At 39.2% G+C, this 23095-nt stretch overlaps 1 protein-coding gene across 1 annotated transcript in view; it reads right to left on the bottom strand.

The window, feature by feature from the left end:
* Positions 1 to 1599: 1599 nt before the first annotated feature.
* The window catches only part of PIEZO2 (piezo type mechanosensitive ion channel component 2), a 334423-nt gene continuing 312927 nt past the window's right edge, over positions 1600 to 23095 (bottom strand). The window contains exons 41-56 of the mRNA XM_050708773.1: positions 21254 to 21646; positions 19667 to 19925; positions 18958 to 19140; positions 18531 to 18783; positions 17658 to 17790; positions 17033 to 17180; positions 16699 to 16913; positions 14292 to 14450; positions 12817 to 12964; positions 10525 to 10713; positions 9969 to 10061; positions 8406 to 8578; positions 6409 to 6525; positions 4285 to 4364; positions 2761 to 2941; positions 1600 to 1852 (exon numbers count right to left, since the gene is read on the bottom strand). Of these exons, the coding sequence (XP_050564730.1) occupies positions 1600 to 1852; positions 2761 to 2941; positions 4285 to 4364; positions 6409 to 6525; positions 8406 to 8578; positions 9969 to 10061; positions 10525 to 10713; positions 12817 to 12964; positions 14292 to 14450; positions 16699 to 16913; positions 17033 to 17180; positions 17658 to 17790; positions 18531 to 18783; positions 18958 to 19140; positions 19667 to 19925; positions 21254 to 21646 (2977 nt within the window). The remainder of the gene's footprint in view (positions 1853 to 2760; positions 2942 to 4284; positions 4365 to 6408; positions 6526 to 8405; positions 8579 to 9968; positions 10062 to 10524; positions 10714 to 12816; positions 12965 to 14291; positions 14451 to 16698; positions 16914 to 17032; positions 17181 to 17657; positions 17791 to 18530; positions 18784 to 18957; positions 19141 to 19666; positions 19926 to 21253; positions 21647 to 23095) is intronic.

Below are 23095 nucleotides of genomic sequence, written 5' to 3'. Positions count from 1 at the left end.
GCGACTTTTATTTTGTGCACTTCATGGTGCTCAAAATGTTGGTTTTCACAGTATAGAATGGATGTGACAGCATTTGTCATGGAAGCACTGAGCAGAGTACGCTGCGACTTCATTCAGTTGTGCTGTTTTATGAAGTTCTGCAGTAAAATGTGCCAGAAAATTATGTTGTATTATTTTCCTTCCGGTGATTAACTAATTATTCATATAATAAATAGCAGCTAACTACAAGAAAGAGATTTATTTGTCACAGAGTTAGAAGAATGTCAAACTTTTCCCATTTCATGTAAAAAGGCAGAGGAAAAAATACTTCTAAAATGACTTTGCAACATGTGCTTTATTTTAAGTCATTACTGAATCAAAACTACACAGTATACCCTTTAACATACCCTACCCACTCAATGATCTTTTTTTCTCAATAATTTTTTTTAACATGGAATGAAACCTACATTGCAAATGTAAATTTTCATGCTACAATGATCTTTAATGAGCCATTTGTGTCACTAATAATAGTAATTTAAGAAAAAAGGCCATTTTCCAAGCTCATATGTATGTCTACATTTGGGAACTTAAAAAAAAACCCGTCTTGGATGTAAAAATGTGACTTGGAATATGTAAACATTTTTGTATACCTGAAACACTGGAAGAAGAATATTGGCTAACAGCAAAACAATGGTTGCCTTAAATCATTGAAATGGGAAAAAGCATGTCATGGGAAGCAGAGAGAAGCACACACTATTCAGTCTTTAAAGGGTTATAAGAAATGAAGTAGCTCCTTAGGTCATTGAATTCACCTTCTTTTCTCATCTAATGGAAAGCGGTAACTTTGAAGAAAATGGCCCAGCAGAACATCCCAATATTTCACCATAATTATTCTAGCCACTAGTTACCCTTGACGAAGTGTCAAGTTTCAGTTGCTTTTTTTTTTTTTTTTCCTGAGAAAAGTCATTGACGTTTGGTGGAAATGTTTTCTGTGACTGTACAAATAAAATAAGGCATTTAAAGAGATTGTTACTTGTATTCTTTTTGCTAACAGAGGTTTGTCCACAGTGTCCTTTGTACATCAAAACCTCTGCTTTTCTACAAATGGGTATGGCTAGAATGTCTTCAGTTCCCACTGGGGCTCTGGGTCTTGGGTGTCCTGAAGGCTAGTCAGCGTCCCATTACTGTAGCTTGAAAGTCAGTGATGTACAACAGCATATTGCACAATCCAATCTACATGGCTCCAGAAAAGGTTAGGAAGTTACACTGGAGTCATCTGTGGGTTCACTCCTTTCTTTTCTCTTTGAGGGTAATAATTATTGTCTGGAAAATTAAATTAGCCAGACACAGATGCAAACTTTTTGCTGATTAAATTACAAAGCAGTCCCCAGATTGTAGAGGAGTGGCACATTAAAAACAGCAAATCATCCAACTTTCTTCACTGTCGATCCTTAATTTGAAAGGCAGCACGGATTCCTAAGGCCGTAGCTTCCAGGACTCCTTCAGTGAAAAATCATCGCTACCTAACTATAAAAGGCTTAGCTCTTAAGAGAATATTGTGCTTTTTTTCTTTAAAATTCAGATGAAATCAACTTGATTCGCAGTGTGACACCAAAGAGATCAATTAGTTTTTTCCCTAGTCCACTTGATCATTGTCTCTGGTGAGCGATACAGGAATATTAGTTTGGCATACAGGTCTTCTTCTAGTTCCAGTTCTCCAGTCTCTCGTACTAAGAAAATGTCAGTACACAGCTTCAAGATTCGGTCTACATTGGGTAGCTCCTCAAACATGATAGAGTGAGAGATCCCGCTGAAAAATTCACGGACGAACTTTCCTATCACCAGGACAACTGATGCGTATAGTCCCATGATGCTGAAAAGTAAGAATGGAAAGAGTTCAAACCATGCCTTGAAAAAGGGTCAGTCAAGTGAGAGGGAGCTCATCTATATGGCTAATTGCAGTCTACCAGCAGAGTGAACATTAATTTATAATTAGGGTTCTGTTTCTGCTGTGCTGTAGGATGAAGGAAAATAAGGTCTCTTCAAACACTATAGAAATCTGTGAACATACACTGCTGAGGCTGCTGCCTTAAGTGATTTAGCCTCAGTCATTGATGATGATGGTCTCATGTCCTGTCTGCTACAGCTTGGAAGCCACAGAGGGAAATATCACAATTTCTGACTACTAAATGGAAGTAATTTGCCAGATTTCACACCTAACATTTTTTATTAAAGTACATGTAGGTGGTGACAGACTAATGCTTATCTGACCTCCCATGATAAATCTCCAATGAGGAGTCCTCCAAAATGATGCTAGCAAGGCATATCTCTCAGGGAGGTACAGTCTCATGATTTCCTCTGTCTGTGAAGTTGTATTTCATAACTGCTTCACACCCAGAGTCCTGGCCACATGCATGAGATTGGGACGGTTGCTGAAACTGGTCAGAGTTTTGGCAGAACTTGACTTGTAGTTAAACTAGTATCATTTGAATGACTTTATTCTAATAGGAAATTGGTGTGAAGGGTGCTTCTTCTGCCTTTTTTTTTTTCCCCCACTGGAGAGAAGATATCAAGGTGTACATCATTTCTTTAAAAATATGAAGCCTTTTATAGGTAACAGTAATAGATGTAAATTTGTAACTCCCACAGAAGCCCATTTCTGGAGGTTTAAACATTACAACAGCAAAGAAGAAATAACATATACCCTCAAAAGCAAATGAAGTCACCTCTACTTCTATCATATCTACACTATTTTAATTGTACATAAAGATTCCTTCTTACCCATAGCCAGCCAAGAATCCAAGGCTTGGTGGACTGACTTTATCACTGAATATGAAGAGTTCAAGACTCTCTTCAGATGTTTTGTATCTTTTCCCAAGCTGATTCAAAACCCACCACTCACGAACTCCCTCATCAGACACATTTTTGACTAGGGAAACCGTAATGTTTTCCCATCTGCAGTCTATTGAAAAAAAAAAAAAAAAACGAAAAAAAAAAACACCGGAAATGTTAATATATATTACCAAAACCTACAGAAGTTAAAATGATTCCAGTCAGATACTTTAACAACTTGCATGATAAAATGACTGAGCAATGTAGGAGTAAATGTTTGTTATAACTCTCTTAAAACCAATTTTACAGATTTCTGTACAAAAGTACTGTATCTATCGAGACTGCTATGGTTTTCCTTCCCTAAATTAAATAAATAAAATGTTTCACATCACCTACATTTCCTTCTGTACAACTGACAGATCATTCAAGTATTTTCAAGCTGTAGAGTCAACGACAGGCAGCATGTTTACATTTCTGGCCTAAGAAACGCTTGGAGGTATAGTGGTTAGGGTCTGCATATCCGAGTGACACTACCACTGCAAATCATTACTTTTGGGTATAAAATATATTATTCTTTTATATCAAGAAAAGCATACTGTTCTATTATGCATAATGATCACACAGACAGGAGCTGAACCCTGGCCCTCCTGATTTCTGGGGACCCTACATTAGCAGTGTAGACATTAAAGTCCTTTAGAAGAATCCCAAATTAAGAGTGTTTTTTTCGGACAGAAATTGACTAATGACAGTGAAGTACTGGTAACACATAAAGCTAGATTCACTCTCAAGAATTATTTTTCCCACTTAATATAAACATGCTCACTCAACCTTGAACTGTAATGGACTACACAATGGTCAAGAAAAGGCCTGAGTGCCAAATTTAACTTCTGCTGAGCAAAGTATTCTTAGGTACAGACTTGTTCCTACTCTTCCAACCCAACAAGTTTTTCATATGTGCATATGTACACGTGTATGTACTATATATGTCTATGAGTATTTATACACATTCTGATTTGGAACTTTGAAATTCCCTATTTATATCTAAATTGGATTCTTTGGAGCCAATAAGGAAGGAATAGATTAAAAAAATCATTTTTCAAGTAGAGGAGCTACATTTGCAAACACACAGCACTACTATTTGTGGTAAAGTATTAAAGAGACGCAGAGAAGTGAAACTTGTCATCAGTTTCTCAGGAAACAAGGGAAAGCAATTTCTGAAAGCAGACTTGAAGAGCTGGACTTTTAATCCATAGAGTCCTTACTGTTAAATACAAAGCTAAGTACATCCAGATGCATTTTCTGCCTTGAACTCTATTACCTCATGTCTCCCCAACCTTGTAGGCACCAGGTAGAAATGACTGCAAGAGTATTTCAGCTTGAGGTGCCCCATAACAGTTCAGCAAATGTGCAGGTTTGAGCACTGCATTGCACTTCTTTCAACTGTGCTCTGTTTTCCATGGCCTGGATACATACCTGTCAATAGCTGCTTTATGGGTTTTGCCAGAGAATCACTAGGAGCCTTGATGTAGTATGGATACACTGTCTCTAATGTTCTGGAAAAAATGAGAAAGCAAATATTTCATATTTTTATACCTCTAAAATAATTTAGAAATACCTAACAGAGCTATACACAGTTCCCAGTAATTCTTGGCTTAAACTATGATTTTATAGTGTTCAGATGTCACATCTGAAAGTTAGCTGGATTTATTAACTATGTTCTGTCAGTGCTTCAGCAGGGAGCTCCATCCATAATGTCCCCTTTCACATGCCATGAATCCCACACACCTGGGGCATGTGTGTTTGCAAGGAATGTAGGATTTATATTTTGTTCACGTTTTTAACAAAGCTGCTTTTATAGTCAGCTGCATTAGCAGCACAAGGAATGGCAACACATCACCGGTAGTAAACAAGCTTGAAAAATATGTAGTGAGAACATTTATTACTTCAGAATTAAAAGATGTTTAAATAATAACATCTGAAAAGAGTGAAAATTCTTCCCAGAATCTTTTATTGTGAAATATTTTCACAGTTTGTATTATCTGGAGGATTTCAAATGTAAAAAGAAAGATGTTTGTGGAAGTTCTTCCATTGGACTCAAAATTAAAGTACCTTAAATAGGATAAATTACCAGCATCCTGAGAGCGAGAAATGTAATTAAAAGCATAGATGTTGTCCTAACTTTTCCCTCATGTGAGTGAAAAATTCTAGGAAAGGGGAGCTCTCAGGGAAGTCCTCTGATACTGCTACATTGCATATGCTAGGCTGTGGAAGAACAGAGGTGGCCAATTTTAAGTCCTTCACGACTGCTCCAGCAGGCCCAGCGGATAGGTAAAAGCTCAGCAGCTAAGTTGTCCCAGCAGAGGTGGTGGCAGAAAGCTCCTGCTGAGGTTGTCGAATGTCTACTAGCTGCCACAAACATTTTTCCTTTACGACAAAGTTAAAAATGATTAAATCAACAATATTATTGCAACATGGGCAAATACAGCTCTATCTTCTGTGCTGCTGTTTGCTCCCTGCAAAGAGAGAATTACAGATGGATTACATCTTCCCACAAAGGAGGAAAATCTACCCTCCTTGACGCTACTCTAGGAAATCACCCTAGGAAATATTTCTGTATCCTCACAGGGTAAAAAAATAAAAGAAGCACAAAATATTCTTTAAATGCAATGATCAGATGTGGAACAGCAGTCTGTTCGGATGTACAAGTGTGCGTGGGTGCAGAAAAATAGCTGTGCTACAGAAAAGACATCTGATTTCCACCTACTAAGAGATATGAACCAGTCAGAGTTTTCATTCTCCCAGTTGACCTCGGCTTTAACTTTTCAAGTCTTGTGGCCACAAATTAGATCAGGCAGCCTTCAGGGACAATGTGTTGGCCTAACAATATTTAGAGACTACTGCTGTAAAGTAATTCCCAGTGACCACGAGGAAGAGCCAGACTCCTCTCAAACTTGAAAGGAGGCATCACTGCTGTTAATGCTATAAGGCTACATCTATACAATAATGTTTAATATTCAGATGAAGAGAATGCTCTTACTGCCTTGCGAATTTCCATTACAGGAAAAGATCTGATGTCAGAAATGACTGCAGACGTTACCCTTTGACTAGAGTGATTTAACACTTCCTTGCCAATCTAGTACCATTCAAGAATGACAAAGAGAAATACTGTCTGGATGGTTATTTAGAACGAAAAATTAATCAATATAACTTCCTCAAATCAAGTTGAACTCAAGTAACTCAGAGGAGAGTTTAACTATGAATATGCTGCAATAAACTGTGCTTATCCAATAAATCAAAGAAAATCAACTAATAGCTTCACCATGCTTGTTGGTGATGTTCCAGTATTCGCAGTCTTCTCAGTCTAAATTTATTACCAAAACAAACAAACAAACAAACAAACAAACCCACCCCTTTACCTTTAAAGCAATGTTATTATTCTGTGACTTCAATGCTTTTGGGCTCTGTGAGCAAGGCTTCAAAGTTTTAGAGGTGGATAGATGGGCAGACAAACGGTATGTTTGTACAAGCCTCACCTCCTTAAGATACTAGGATTAAAACAGAAGGTTTGCATATAAATAGGCAAAGAAAATAACTTACACCTTTTCCAATTGCTTCCCAGACATCATTGTAGCAATGTCTCTTCTGGTTTTCTCTGGTAGGCCAAAGGTAAGTTTATCTGATGCTATTTCTGCTTTGGCACCAAGAGTGAGATTTCTGTTTAAGTAAAAGGGAGACACACAGTCATCTTACAGTAAGAGCAGAGCCTAAATCTGTGTTCGCTGAACTCTAGAGTTGGTTGTCTAACCAGTCTAACAACATTGATCCTGTCCATCCCAATCTTTGCTAAACAGCAAGCATCATGCTACCTGTACCCAAGATGGTGCTTATGTGTCCCAGAGGACACATAGCAGTCTTAAAGGTGTTTTTTTTTTTCTTTTTTTTTTTCTATCTATTCTTTTGCGTTCATTAATGGTGACAGACTGATGTTATTTTGCTCATTATGTCAGTCAAACCAGAATAGGGGAGGGAGGATGCCTGCTCAGACTTCAGGCAACAGGACTGCCAGTCTATATACATCCTGTCCCAGGGGCACTGAGGATTCAGCAGTCAGCTGCAGGTTCCTGAAACCCCACCTTGGCCCAGCAGAAATGTGTGTCTAACAGGCTGACAGGACCCCCATGCCAGCTGCAGAACACAGCTGGACCAGGATTAGCTTTTGCACCACGTCTTGTGTTGTGCCTTGAGGTTAAGATGCAGCAGCTGGGTGAGGCAACCTCTGGGCTGCTGGGGGCTGCAGAGAAGTTCTCCCAGCAAATGATGTGCAAGGGCAGAAAGCATATATGCTGCCTGAGGGATACAGGAGGCTCGTTTTACAGCTGCTTGTGGTCTACTGGCCTGGGTGAAAGACAGCAGTTTCTTGTTACAGAGAAAAAGTGGAAGGACCCCGTGGTAAGCCTTTACCGCTTTCAGTCATTCATGGTTGCAATATAATCCACAGGGTAGAATTTGAGGGTGAAAAAGGTCTTTTTGAAAGCCAGTGTATGAATGTTCATAGTTAGGTAAGTATACTGGCAAACTGAGTAGAGGCATTAAAAATTAATTTAAGGTTCAGAAATGAATGGGGGATGTAATTCACTGGCTTAATATTGTATACTTCCAGGAAAATGGGGGGGGGGGGGTCAAATAAAGTTGAATAAAGAGTGCAGATTCATTACAAACCTATTTTTGACTGTGTCAGGACTGACCCAGCATGTTCAGAGCTCCCACAGTGATTCAGCTGACCTGCTTCTTGTGCATGGTCTTTTGCTGGGGATTGCTATAATAACCAAGTGTCTACTTCCAAAAAACCATGTAGATAAAGGGGCTGCAATAGCAGTTCATTTCCAATTTAGCCCAGTCTCAGGTGGCAGGCAGTAGCCAAGAAGCCATCCTGGTGACTTGGTGTGTTTCAGCATGTATCCAGCTAAAGTACTTTCTAGGCTGGCTCTTGCAAAAACTTCATTGTAAAGCAGTATTTCACTCAGGCCAAGTCACCACAAGTAAATGGTCAAAAGTCTCAAAAAGTGGATCTGTGCCGAGTGGCAGAACAATGGCTCCAAGTATATGTATATTTAAAATATAGCTTTGTGTAAGTTTGAGATTCCCTTAAAAAGAGAGTGTTTCTATTTCCTTGTCAGTTTTCTGCCTTAATTATGTCTATGTCTTCAGTTCCCCAAAACACTAACAATGTTGTTGTCTGAAGCAAAGTTTATTTGAACATCTCCATCTAAAAGTGACTTACGTTTTCTTACTTTTCCCTCCTCCCACTCAGGTCCTATTGAAAACTCCACCCTGCCTTTTTAAATGATCTACTTGGAAGTAGCTCCATTTCTCTATTTATTTCTTGAGAAAAAAAGGCAACAAAAGTTTTCCTGTGTAACAAAAGTCACCACTCTCTACCTTTCTCACTCCCACATATTTTTCTTTTGGTTTGCATTACAATAGAATGAACTGAAAAACTAAACCAAAAAATGTAGTGTGGAAGTGTTCAACTGTTCTGCTCAACAAAAGCTTGGCAAATGATCCATAAATTTTATAGCTGTCATATTAATTACCTTTGAATGCTCCATGAAAGAACTACAGTGAACTCAGCTGAAAAATCCAGCAGTCCCTGTATCATTTTCTCTCTACTGGGAGGGCTGATGGTCCACAAGGAGTTTGAATTCCCTTCTAGATCTGCAAGAGTTATATCTTCTTTTCCATAGCCCTCTAGAAACTGCAAAGCAGCCTGTAGTTGCAGAAGAGGAAAAGAATCTTTCAATGTTGTGATGTTCACAAGACTCACAACCACATTTCCTGATCAGGCAGAATTGCAAATGTTCAATTAATCAGAAATGCATTGTTTTACACTGATTGTTTTGTTAGGTATCAGCTGGGGCTTTAGATGGGGACAGGAATAGACTAAGCGTAACCAACCCAAGAAGGCAAACCAAAAATGGCCTAGCTGTTCAAAGAATAAAAGTATGATGGTCAAGTCAGCCAAAATGGGTTTGAAAGTTCATCAGGTAAACTCTGTAAAGTATATTTAATCTTGTTTTCTTTAGTTTCTAATAACTCCATTTATATGCCTGGATACAATAGGCCAAGCAATTCTCAGTTCACACCAGTTTTGGCTGGTACCTCTGACAGCTTCACTGAAACTCCAAACAGTATCAGTTGTCACCACAAAATATAGGTCACTGCGTGAGTGATATACCAAGCCTGGCCACTGTGGGATGGCAGACGCTTTCAGAAATTCTGGTAATACTCAGGGGGCACAAGTCACCTGCCACCTCTTATTAGTTTTCATATTTTTATTAAAATTGTACTTTTTCTTTTGTCAAGCATCTTTCAGCATAGAAAAATGTCTGCAAGTGTTAAGGCAACTTGAAACCCTTAACTTTCAAAGTGTATCAAGACTGCAATATTACTGTTATAATACCCAGGCTATTTGGTAGCATCTAATATTAAAAGGTGTTAATTCTTGAACGGGTTAGAAGGAAGTACTTCTTTAAAGTAGTATCTGATCAAAATCTGATTATTTTAGTAATGCAACAGTTTCTGCTAAATACTAGTCTTTTTTTTTCTATATAAAATAATGATAACTTTGTGCATAGTGCACCATGAAATATTGAGACTATGTTTAAACTAGGCATTTTAATATCAACACTTTTCTAGGCCATACACACTTTCTTTTGACAGCACCATGTCTCCTCACTGGGAGGTGAAAGCCACATGTGCTACAGGAAGGAGCATGGGGCTCAAAAGTGCTAACAGTGTTGTGTCTCCAGAACACATTTGTTTTGGCACTACACCAACAGCACCACACCTCCTGAAGCTTTGTGTCCTTTAGAGGGAAGGTTTCTATTCAGATGACAGGACAACTGCAGTTTCTGTCTGTCTTCCATGATTTTGTGCAAAGATGCTTTAATTAATGGTAACTTTTCACTTTATATCCCAGCCCTGTCTTGACAAATGATCTGTTCAAACCTTTACTAGTGCAAACTCCCTTTATGGACACATCTTCCAAATGATAGCAGTGCTGCTGACCACTTGACTACATAAACAAAACTCACAAATAGCCTCCATGGAAACATGCATACATTTTTAAGTAATGAGGTAGTCTACATTTCACTTACAGTGTTACCCCTATAGCTTCCCAGAAACGCATTGAAATCAGTCTGATTCAAATTCTTGAGCTGATTCTGTTGAGCACTCATTGTAAAAATAGGCTGGGAAACAAAAGAACACACACTTGTCACATTTGCTTCACATCATTTGCTACGTACACAGTACAGCATCCTGTACTTCACAGTCCAAGACAATTATGGTACTCATTTCAACAGAAGAAGACTATGAAATTATTCCACTAAGAAGCAAGCTACCTCCAATTAATTATATCACATTTACCAAGGGGACCTGTAATCAGTTACCTGAGTTTTCCTGATGTAGGATAATTTATTCAGATTAAACTGCCAGCAGGTTCTGTTTTTAACTGGCAAGTGAAGGTAATATTTTACATCAGTGATGAACAAACATGTTTTTAAGCCAAAGGGGATCACTTGTGGGAGTTTGTCGGATTTTTGCATAAGCCAGGAGAGTTTCAGTCAGAAAATTTAATGCACGGAATAAGAAAGAGCACAAGGAAATACAGTGCAAAACCAGAGATTTCTTTTAGCCTGTCTTCTTTTTTACCTGATAACCTCCTAGAGTTATTGTGATTGATACATCTAGAGGCTTGTTCGTGATGCCTGCAACAGATTTGATTAAAGACATGAAGAGCAGTGGGAACCAGACAATACAAATCAGCAAGACGATAATCATGCCACCCATTCCATACTTCACAACTTTCTTTTTCTTCTGGCCTCTTGGCTGGGGATATCTCTGCAAAAGCAAACAGCAACATGGTAATGTCTCTTCTATCAGTGGAACACTTGGTATGATTTGATGAGTGAATGAATACTGATCTTAAGGATTCCAATTTTCTGTTGTCATCTGTTACCCATTATCAAGTCAGTTATGTTGAGATTTTCAGCCAAACCTGCACAAGCAATGAATTTCTGGCAACTCCAGAGAACAGTGCCAGAAGAACCCATGTCAAGTGTGTGTCTGGTGTGAAAAATATTGTAAACCTCTCTGTTTTTTATTCTTTATGGCCATTAAGAAGGGAAAAAACGGGTAATTGCCACACCAACTGCATTTAAACAGTGCCTCAAGCTTTGCTGCTGTCCCTAAAATCTTGACAGTGTGGATGTGACATCCTTCCATTTCTTAGCTTCTGAGAGCAAAAATGATCTTGCTTTTATCCTTCTCTTTACAAAGCAAGTTACACAACACATTGTTTCCCCTTGCCCATAATTCCCTCTGTTATTGACCTCATGACTGAATACTTTAATAGAAGAGTACCCATCCTGTAAAATGTCTTACCATCACTGTAATGTTTTGTTATAGGACTTAATGCTACAGTGTTTTAGGATCCTGCCTTCCACACACTGCGTACTGCATGTGCAAAATCAAGATGCAGTGAATTGCACTGCACCTCAGACACATGCCAGGAATCTGGCTTTCAGGAAATTGTTCTTGCTTTACAACACGAATCCATAAAGCCCTAGGAGAATATTAAATTTGTAATACAATGCTATATTTAAAACAAATTAGCTACTTTTCAAAAGCATTGTATCAAATCATTTGTCTTGCACTACAAAATACTGTTTTCATTAAAATATCATATCAAGATCACCAGGGGCACATTATTTGTCTGTATGAGATTAGTTCAGGCACCTTTAATGCTGTTACACAACAGCTCAGAGACTCTAAGAGCCAAAGTACTTAGGCATATCACTCAATGTGAGTGAGAGACAGAGAGAACTAAAGTACCTTGAACAACACCCATAAAGTTATCGGTAGTGATTTTACTACATGGCACTGGCACACACATGCATGCTCAGACTTGGAAGTCTTCCTACATTAGATCTACGCTACATATTACGCAGAGTGATCCTGTTGGAAGGTGAAAAAATGCAGTACAATGGACAGTCAAAGCAGATCTGGGTTATTATTTCTCTGACTCCCGAAGCCTCTGATGACACTCCATTCACAGCAGAAATGTTAAGTCAAACCCAAAAAGCCTACATACAAGATCTGTGTGCACTTCAGCTCTAAGTTAATCTAACTGACATACTTGGAAAGTAAGTGCCATTAAGAGACAGGATTATAATAAAAGTAGTAGTACGTCAGTAACACTTGAAAATACAGCCATTTCATTGCAGATGTACAATTTCTGACTGGTTGGGTCACTCTTAAAAGAATGCTTAATTTCTTTTTCAAATTGGCAAATAAGCAAGCATATGGTTGCAATCTTTATAGTGCTTATAAGGAATCCAGAATTTGCAAGTTTAATTTGAACTGAAGCTTAAATGAATTAAAGAGGCTGAAACTTCAGTCACACAAATGGTGGTTTTGTCTGTTTCTTTGCAGTCTTTTTGGATGTGTGGATCCTCTCTCAAGACAAAGGAGCCAGATGAGTTCCCTCTGCAGTTACATGAAACAAGCATCCCTGGGACCTACATGACGGAGGTGTGAGCTCTGCCTTGTCCTGACCTTTCTTTAGAGCTACAGTTTCCCTGCTACTGCGAGTTACTCATTTAGTTGTTATGCACAATGTGAGTCTGTGAATATGAGGCCTTTCAATCCCTGTCTTGAAATTCAGGCATGCAATTAAACTAGCAGCCACATGTTTGTGGAATTCACGTTAATGGTGGAAAAATCAGGCGTAAAGGAGAAACCATTTGAAATTTCACTTGTGGTGACTGCCAACTAACTTAAAGTACCCAATAGTCTGAATATTTCTGAACATGAACACCAGGTGTATCTTCTAACAAACTGGCTTTATGGTGGATTTCCCAGTTATTTAGGGACTCATGATTACTTTTCTTCATTTCGGCACAGGGGAGAGAGGCCTGGATCACTCATATGGGGCTTCCTTACTTTTTCTGATTCTCGCCAGCACTTCAGGATGAATATATGAGCATAGATATCTTCAACACAGATCCAGCTGGAAAGACTGAGAGTGGTATCAGTCCAAACCCAGTCCATTACTGCTCTCAGCTCGGTCAAAAATGGAACCAGGCGGAATCTGAAGGGAGAGCACAACTGATGATTAGTCAGAAGTGGAGGGATCACATTTAATGAGCACAGTAACTGTATATATCACAAAAGGGAGAAATAAACCAGTATTTAAAGACAGTTTAACTGGAATTTTTACAAATACAATGCAATCATATCCTGAGACTGTATGACTAATACTGATGTTTTGAGGGTGATATCTTTTGCCACAGCTCATGTTCCTCTAGGGCCCCCTGTGAGGCTATAAACATGCTTTTGCATCATTACACCTAGCAATTGTACATGAGCCACTGATGGAATAGTACAAAACAGAATTCCCTGTACACCCAAATTCCTCTGATCTGAAGGCATAGAAGAACATAGCCTGGCCTGTCCGCAGAATGGTGGGACTTCATTTTATGCCTCCTTACACCAAGTGGTGCATTGTTTCTTTACAGTAGGTGGGCAGTCCTCAACTGCATACAGGATTGGGCTTTATGACTCAGGATTAAGCAGCAGAAGAAGGTGGGCTAACAAGAAAGCAACATGCACAGAGCAGCTTTTCAAAGTGCATCATTCCCTTTACTAGTTCCACACTTCTCTGCTTGGCCAGGTCACAAAGAATATTTCATGTGAAGAAAGCTTTCTTCTGTAACTCTTTCTACTGGAATGACACAACCCATACTGAAAATATTGGGAAAAGGCTGAGACTATTCCATCTGTTCTGTGAAATATGCATATGCGTTGAACTAGCTTAATCACAACATCATGGTAACAACACAACCCTAATGCCACCTTTCACTCTGAGGCGAGGCTGTGTTTGTTATTGCACCAGCATTCCTAACCCTGAAGAGCTTCAAATGTGCAGCATTTTCCAAAAGGTACACAAAGGAAACATTTTTTGATGCAAAGATTTTATTTCTCGTATGTACTCCCTCTCACTTTATTCTCCTTTCCACTTGCAGCCTGTAAGCCTGCTCCAATGACTTGTTCAGGATTTGTTGCCTTGCTACTATTTAGGATTATAGAACAAATAACATTACATAATGTTGTAGCCCCTATCTCTTTCACAGAAGTGATTTCTTACAGGTGTTAAAAAAGGGCCCTGAGTGTCAGACTGGTAAGTCAGACTTCCATATTCACGATAGGAGACTGATTTTTCTGCAATTTGCATTCCTGAAATTGTTTTTTTCCCTTCTGGACTACAGGGGACATGTGGCACAGACAGCAGTATGGTGTGAAAGATTTACTGTCTCATTTCCAGAAGCTTGTGAAGAGAAGTCATGAATAACGCCATCTCACGATAACAGGTCCTTATTTCATGGAAGAATGGACTAGGGCAGTAGGTCTAGACTTACCCTTGAAATAAGAACAGGTTCACATAGTTATAACTTTTAGTGAGGAAGTTGCCTAGAACACGAGTTGGATATCCACAGCGTATCTGATATGCTGATAAGCCAAAATAAACACATTTCACAAAATACCAGAGCTGGGCAACAGTGTTCTGGCTAAATTTCCTGTAATGGAAAAGACAGATAAAGGAAAATGATGAGCATTGTACCTGTGTATGACAGAATTAGCTCGAAATGTTTTGTGCTCCTGGCAGCTTCCCTTTCCTGAGAACTGGTGAAAAACCTCTGGCCTCTGACCCTGCTGCATTGGTGACACACTGTTTGAAAGAATCTGGAGAAGGAAGTCTATAAACAGCATCTGTAATCACCTCAGGGTCACGGCGAGAGAGTGGGAACAGGCTCCCTGCGAGTGATGGCTCTGGGGCAGCGCTCTGTCCCTCCAGACACTAGAGGTGCCTAGCTACACCACAGGGGCCTCTACAATGACACATGCCCTGCAAGTCCCGGGTAGACACTGTTTCTCTTCAATGTTCAGATGGTTGACATCCACACTGACTCTAAGCAGCTTTAATGGTAATTTGTATTCATGGAGGTACCTCCAACTTCACGGACTCATATAAGGAATTAGGTTGGAGCGACCTCTGAAGACCATCTTTTGCATCATTCCCTGCTTGAATCACGTCTAATCACACCAAATTGTTCAGGGACCTGTCCAGCTGAGTTTTGAATATCTCTGAAGATGAAGATCCCACAGCCTGTCTGTGCAAATTGCTCTAGTCATGGAGCAATCGTCAAATGCCATGGAGCACTACTGTCATGGTGAAAAGATTTGTCATCATATCTAGCATAAATTCCCCTTTTCTAACTTGTGGCTTTTTGCCTATATGGCTTCTTGCACCTCTGAAAGCAGCTTAATTTCGCCTTAATGCTCTCTTTAACAGGTCAGTGAAGACAAGTCATCATGTTCTGCAGGCTAAACTAATGCTATTCACTCAACCTCTTCACACATATCATATGCTCTACCCCCCTAACCATCTTGGTGAACATTTGCCCCTTCTGACAGCAGCCCAATAACGTGCTGGAACAGCACAATGGACAGGGTTTGTGAACCAGACATTATCCACTGTTTGCAATTATATCTCACAAAATTATTGCAATTAAGAAATGTGCATGTGCTTCTAAGTGTCAGCCTAATTTATACGGGCCATAGGAGCTTCAGATGCAGGTTTGAGATTAACAACATGAGATAAATATTTCATGAAGGCACCAAAAATATCAAAATGATTTTCTTGCCCTTTAAGTTCCCAAATCAAGCTAAAAATTTAATCTCAATTTTCAATGCTCAGTAGATAAGAGATACACTTGAAAAATGCACTTATTAAAATAGGGGCACAATTATTACTGCACTGAGGAAAAATAAAACAATCAGTTTTTAAGAGGAAAACAGACTTTTTCTTTCTTTCTTTCTTACATTATGCTCCTATTTCGTTTTTCCCTTACAATAACTTAACTGTTTACGAAGTGAAATGTGCCCAAGTGACAGGCCCAAATTCTCTATGTAGTCAATGGAGTAAAGCAAAGTTTAAAGTCAAAAGTAGGAGGGGAGTTAACACTAGAGAAGAAACATTAACCCCTCTGCAGAGCAGACTGCTTTGAGCCATGCAATAAGAAATGTTAGATTTTCAGGCCCATTGGACCAGACAAGTCATACAAGATTTCATACAGCAGCTGACTACATCCACACCACCTCCAAAGCCATGTGACAGAAGCAGGGGAAGAGAAATTTTGCTCTTCAGAAGAGACATGGGCTTTAGACCTTCTTCAGTCTAAGGAGATTCAAATCCATAGTTAGTTCACACATTCCAGGAGAGTGACAAGGTACAGGTTACCCTGAGAGAGACATTTTCTATTAAGTCTTCTAAATCAGTGTGCAGCCAAAAAAGCAAGGTTCCTGATATGAAAGAAGGGTGTAAAGGGAGGAATGCATGGCATAGCTGGAAGGGGAGAAGAATAAAATTCTGATCACTGCTCTCTGAGTTACTTCAGTTTGTATCCAGCAGCTATCTCATAAAAGACATAAACCAGTCTTGGGAGTGGGAAACCAAACCAGAGGCAAACATTGTCTCAGCTGAATGGTCAGTTACAGGCAAACTTTCTCTCACCTGCTATTTTTTTGACCCAAGTTGAGAATATTTCATTGCATACTTCTATAATCTAGCTCTTACCTCCTCAAACCTACATTGGCCACAGTTACTGCTGTAGAAAGACATTTTGACATTCTGTTTAGGCAGAATGAGACTAAGAAATTTGTTTATGATTCCAAAGCTTAGCTATAACCCTCTCAAATTTACATTCAAATAACTTAGTAGAGCATGACTTTTCAACCCATATTGTCCAATTATAAGGTTTATACCTTTCTGTCACTCCAGGTAAGATAAAGAACATCCAGAAATGTATTCCAAAAACAAGGATGACTTGGAAGATGACCTTTCCCATGACAGTCTTTTTGAGGTACAGTGCTCGGTCTACCACCATGGTACCAAACTGAATGAGTACCATCACCAAAAATGCCTCCGGGACCTGGTCCTCTGATAATGAAGAGGTGATGTCTGCTGCTGCAGAGTGTTTCTGAAAAGGAAAATGTTACAGAGTTGTTGAGGAAGGAGGACATTCACATGGAACTTAGCATCCACAAGGGTCAAGGGTCCCAACTGACAATTTACATACAGATGCCCTCTATGACATACCCCGAAAGCCCAAAAACCAAACACAATGATGATGAAGTCCACTGTATCTGCGAGGAACATCAGCACATACACATCAGTCACAGCACTGTAGTCTGGATGAATAAGATTGTAGAAAAACTGTCTGATGGGCACATACACCTGGAGAGTCCTAAAACAACAATGATCACAATGTAATTTAACAACACTGCAACTGGCACTGAAGAAAAGAGTGTCTGGAGGTGATATGAGTAATGTTTGTGAAGATACACTTCTCTGACAGCCTCTTCACAGGTCAATAGAGACACCAGTTCCTTGCACTGATTGCTGCTTGAGCATGGTATTGGCATTTGTTTGGTAGAAATACACATAGGCACCCAAATCAGTTCACACAGGATATTTAGCTACATATCAGACAGGTAAACACCCTTGCAGTGCTGTCTGAACCTCTGCTAATTTGTCTGAAGTTCAGCTGGTGGGACATAGGCACTTAGGGTGAAAGCGTACCAATATAATGAATAGCATACATATCCATTCTTCCATTTGAATTAACAGAATCAGTAACCTGCTCTCTTTAAAACATTTTACTGCATTAGTCAGCTGTTTGCAATCTCCCACCCAAGCCCACACAACTCCTCACTTTGCTCACTTTTTAATTGTAAAGGCCTTGGCTTTGATCATTTGTTCTCGAAACTTTTCCATAAGAAGCTCTTTCTTAGATTTTTGCTTGATGCTTAATACGCTGCTTCCTTTCTGACTGCTGTTTCTTGTACTGGTACTTCCTGAGAAAAAGGAGAGGGAAAGAGAAGAGAAAGAAGCTAATTCAAAATCAAAGTTTAAATACAAAAACTAGAAAGTAATATATCTGGAAAATTCTACCGCAAAGCTGAGTCCCACATTTGAAAGACACTTTGAAATAAATCCATATGGTAATTTTTTCTGATACGATAAAATCTTGACAATATCCAGTATAGGTTTAACAACTAGCGGATCTAGATTAATAACTAAAATGAGAATAATAGTGCCAAAGGCAAATTCTTGATTGTTCTGACTCAGTCATCTCAATTGGTAATATACATTATTCAGGCTGTAGTAAGCCATTCTTTTTCAGAAGAGGTAATCTGTTTCAATATTCCTAATATATTTTTTTTTTCCACTTTAAGTACCGTTAAATGTAGATATGAGAAATACATGTGCTTTGAATTCCCTCTAGCTGGGGATTATACTGAACCAGAAATTCTGGATTTGGGCCACACTGAACGTTCCTTTCCCAGCTTTTGGGTAATGTCATTTTAAAAACACACTGAATCACAAAGTACAGATCTCCATTTGAACTTTAGGAAGGTTTGGAGAGTGTTCAAATGCAAAAGATATTTTGGTTCATATCCTATTTCCTCACAGAGGAGCAACAGCATTCGGTACTCTCTGTGTTCTCCACAGCAACAGCACAATGTTTCAGCAGGATGATCCTATGGGAAATGGTCATTTGCTCTTCAAATCCCAGAAATGCCATGACATTTACCTCTCTTAGATCTGTGTGAGGAGAAGCTGGATCTGTGAGAAAGCTGTGATGCACTGCTAGAGCTCTTCCTCCTGATTGCGGTCTGCTGCTCGGGGAAGTGGACATGGATGGACTCCACTGATGCTGCAAGATTGACAGACTTCATAGAGCCTGAAGAGTCTCTCCTGCCTCCTGTCAGAGAGAGCTCATCATCAGTATCCTCTTTATTACTGGAGCTGTCCCCTTTCTCATCTTCATCCCACAATCCATGGCACTAATGGAAGAAAAAGAAGAGCATTTCAAACTTGTATTTATGTTACGATATTTATTGTAGACATTTATCACAGTGTTCACTAGGGGGACGACAAATTTGTTGTGTTGGAATATAACATGAATGACTAAAAAAATAAAATGAAAACATTAAATATAAAATAAAAAATCATTTTACCTTTAAAATGGATCTGTGGAAGAATAAAGCAAGGAGCTGAACAAGATCATAGTGCACATAGCCCTCTTTCTTCTCAATGCCAATGATATTGGGTGGATGGTAAGGTTTATCTTTTGTGTAATCCACATATTTATTCCAAGGAAAGAAGCCAAACTGGAAGAAGTACTTGATGACGATGGCCACCTGTTCAGAAACACAACACACTTGGGGTGTTTTCTAAGCATGGCAGCCTCATAACATTAAGAGGAGACAAATATGACTATTTTCTCAGCTTTTTAAGAAGATTAGCAAACATTCATTGCTACAGAGGAACAACAGTTTATGTTTCCTGAGCAAAAAGTTCATCAATGACTAAAATCAGCATTTACCAACAGATAGTGCTCAGTGGTATCTGAGATACCACAGGCAGTGTAGGCTGTCGCTTGATTACCGATTACACAGTAGCTGATTATAAATGGTCCATTTCTGTGATAACTGCTTTACATGCCAGGAAGGATGTCACCTATGTCACCTTTTGCAGTGAAGAAAAACACAAACAAGACCTTCTTATACCATAGAAATTGCAAAGGATGTTAGAAAATATTTATACTAATATGAAAGGCCACAGGCCCCTGGATCCTAGAGATCAAAACCAGAAAAGAGACCATGCAAAGCTTACAACTTCACTTTTCTATGTTTGACATACAGAGTTGCAAAAACATCAACATACCTCAGTGTAGACAATGGCTGTCATCCAGAAGCGTTTGCTTGGCCGAGGAACAGACAGCATGGCCCAAAGGAATATAAGGATGGGAAGCACCAGGGTTATCATGGAGGCAGAGATCATGTGGTTAAGAATGATCACAAAATAGCACACCATTTCTGACCGGGCCACCAAGGTATTGTACAGGGCATAAATAAGAAGCAAGACTCGAGGCTGACCAACGTAGAATTTCTCTGATTCCTCTAGCTCTTCATCGTGAAACATCCTGTTAGGAGCACAGTGCAATAAATTAAATAAAAATTAAATCCACAAGAGATGCTTTGCTAATTGCTACTATTTTTCCTTTTGAAAAACTATAAGATTCTGTTGGCGAGTATAATGAAGGAAAAAAAATGGGATTCAGTATTATAATAAAATAACCTGAATCTAAGTTCACAAAACTTCAAGCAAAATAATTAGAAGCACTGTTCTGTTGTTTTTTTAATTTACCCAGAGAATTGACTTGGTAGCTTTCCTACAGTCGCCCAGCCAGCACACTTCATGTAAATCATACAATGCTGGTGTGGCCCTGTCTGGATTCATATCTGATTTATTAACACAGGCAGGAATTAGGAGAAGATCCAGAGGTCCATCAGGACATGCATGGTATGAATAGCCCCACAACATAAGATTAGAACATAATAAATGCTCTTGATCATTATATGTGCCCAATCTCTTCCCACTTACCTAACTCAAATAATAGAAAAGGCAGCAAGAAACTATTACATAAATTCCATATATTCAATTCTCTTTCCTTTTCCTAAGGAGTGCCCTCATCTGAGATCTAGGTGGAAAGTCAGAACAACTATGGACAGCCAGAAGAAAGGACACTACATTTACATTTACATTTACAATGTCAGATCTATACAGCCTCTCTCTCTCTAGATGTAGTCAGTTTGAAAGGTGGTTTAAGATTTTGTCATTACACTCATGGAAACTCTCCCTCAGTTGGGTCAGGCCAGAAAGCAGAGCAAGAAGAGCTGTGGCACCATTTGAGCCCACTGGCACTACTGAGCACACTGTCTGAGGAGCAAAGAGGGAGCATCCTATCCCCTGTGAAAGCACTTAGTAAGGTGGTCTCTCTACATAGCCTTCAAATACTACTGGCTTAAACAAATACTCTGCCAAAGGTCAGAGTTTCCCTTATAGTAATCCAAAATAATAAAAAGAGAAACATTTTCCCAGATAGCTCTGGAAGCAGATTATTTGAAAACACAGCTGTCTGGAGAAGAGAAGCCCTGTCCGCATGGTATGTTTAGAAAAGCCCTTGACCCCATGGCTATTGGAGTACAGAAATCTGATGCTAATTGGAACAATTAGCTATGGTATCTGGGGAGAAAGCAGAGATTTGTTCCAGCATGAATTTGAATCATTTTAGAAATCTGTAATTAGAACAACTGCACAGGAAATGAGCTTCTTCCCTTAAATCAAACTTAGCACAAGGTCTGTATCAAAAACCATAGACTAGTTCTGAGAGAAAAAACAAACAAACAAACAAAAAAAAATGCAATGGCAGACTGGGACCAAAAATTTTCCCCACTCAAAGGTCCTTACTTGTTCAGAAGCAGCTCACTAGCCGTTAGCTCATGCGTCAATGGAGGGAGAATCGTATCATTAAGTCTGTCCGTCCGACTGTCATCTGGGCTCACCATCATGAGACTCTTACCAGCTGAGTCATCGGGGGAGCCAAAAGGAAGGTGTTCAAAGCTGACAGCTTTGCTATAGGAAGGTGGAGCTTCTGCATTGCTATCCACGGTGGAGTACAATGGCACATCAGTATCAGGAGTAAGTGCAGCTCCTTCTGAACCCAGGCTATAATCTTCCACCTCCTCTTCATCCTGCCTTGAAGCAGAATGAGCTCCTTCCTCTTCATGCTCCCCTTCTACCTCCTCAATGGTTTCTGTCGTCCCCTGACGAGAATAGAGCATGGTGACCTGTGTAGGTTCACTGTGAGGGCAGGATGAAGAGAGAGAGTTGAGGCTTATGAGGCTTATCACAAAATGAAATTTGTTCATTCTACCTTTATGTAGACAGCTGAGCAACCCCACTGCACCCCAAGACCCTCAAAGTTCACATCGTTTGGTAGAAAACATTACAACATGATCTCTTCTTACACAGAGGGACCATCTGGGTCTGTTTGCACCCGAATGGCATGCCAGTGTACTCACAGTGATTCACTATCTTTTCACACCAGGAAAGGACAAATGAATATCATTATCAAGAGCTTTCTGAAAGCAGTTTAAACACTTTCTTACCAGAACCAGAACTTGCTGTTACATTTATTTAAAGCATGCTCTGTGGTGAATGATAGACAGTTGTGGGGTTCCTTCTGAACATGGTGCTTCTAACAACCACCCTGTATACAGCTGGAAAACCAGCTGAAAACACACATCAAATTGGATTCCAAGTAAAAGAACAAGAAAATTGCAAAAATGGAGAAATGCAATCCAGATTATAAAACTGTTCCAGTAACAAGGTATCTTGCTTACCTTCAGATTGCCCTATATTCTTCTTTACAGTCTTCATTTCTTTTTAACCTTACCTGCCTGCTTTTCTTCCATATGGACCTACATTCTTTTTCAACTGTTCTTATTCACTCTGTTCAATTCTCTGCTTGTACACCTTGCTTACTGTCGGCTTTGCAAGTCCATAAGCACTTTCTCTCCTAATGCTCTGTGCTCTGCAACAGTTTTAGCTGATGTAAATTCATGCAGCTTGATGACTCCAGATGGGAATCTGGACACCATCATTTTTTACAAATTTTTTTGGCCTTGTTTTCACCCTTTTTTCCCTCACAAGTATTTTTTTTTTATCTTTCCCCTAGAACACTACTCTTTCTTTATTTCAATATCCATTTCAGCCTCTCTCCAAAGGTTAGACAAAAGGCATCAACTTAGTGTCTTTTGTTGGCTGGGTGTACTTCTATGTCAACAGAGACAAATCCAGGTTTCACATAGCTCCAGAGAAATGAATGAGGCCATGATTTCACATAAAGTATAACCTTTTTAAGAAAACCTCACTGCCAAAGCCAGCTGGCACTACCATTTCCTGCCAAGTTCTATCTCTTTCCTTTTACACTGTTTCTAAACTTATTGTGGCTATGTTAGATAACTTTACTTCTAGTAGACTTTTAATCAGAATTTGAAACAGTGTTATTGGGATGTATGTTTTGATATTTCCTGTTAGCAATCATTCTGGTTAAAATGCACAAAAAACATAAAATCAGATCACTTCAAAACTGATCAACACTAAAAATTTGTAAAACACTTAAAATTTTGGAAAAGAATGATCTAATATGCTTTGAAATGTCATATTTATATTACTAGCTGAAACACTGTTTTTATTTCACAATGTCATATAAATCCCTGAGTTTTACCTTCTAAAAATGAGTGAATG

The sequence above is a fragment of the Cygnus atratus genome, chromosome 2, assembly GCF_013377495.2.
Source record: "Cygnus atratus isolate AKBS03 ecotype Queensland, Australia chromosome 2, CAtr_DNAZoo_HiC_assembly, whole genome shotgun sequence".
Lineage (NCBI taxonomy): Eukaryota > Metazoa > Chordata > Aves > Anseriformes > Anatidae > Cygnus > Cygnus atratus.
This window is presented reverse-complemented; position numbering and strand designations above follow the sequence as displayed.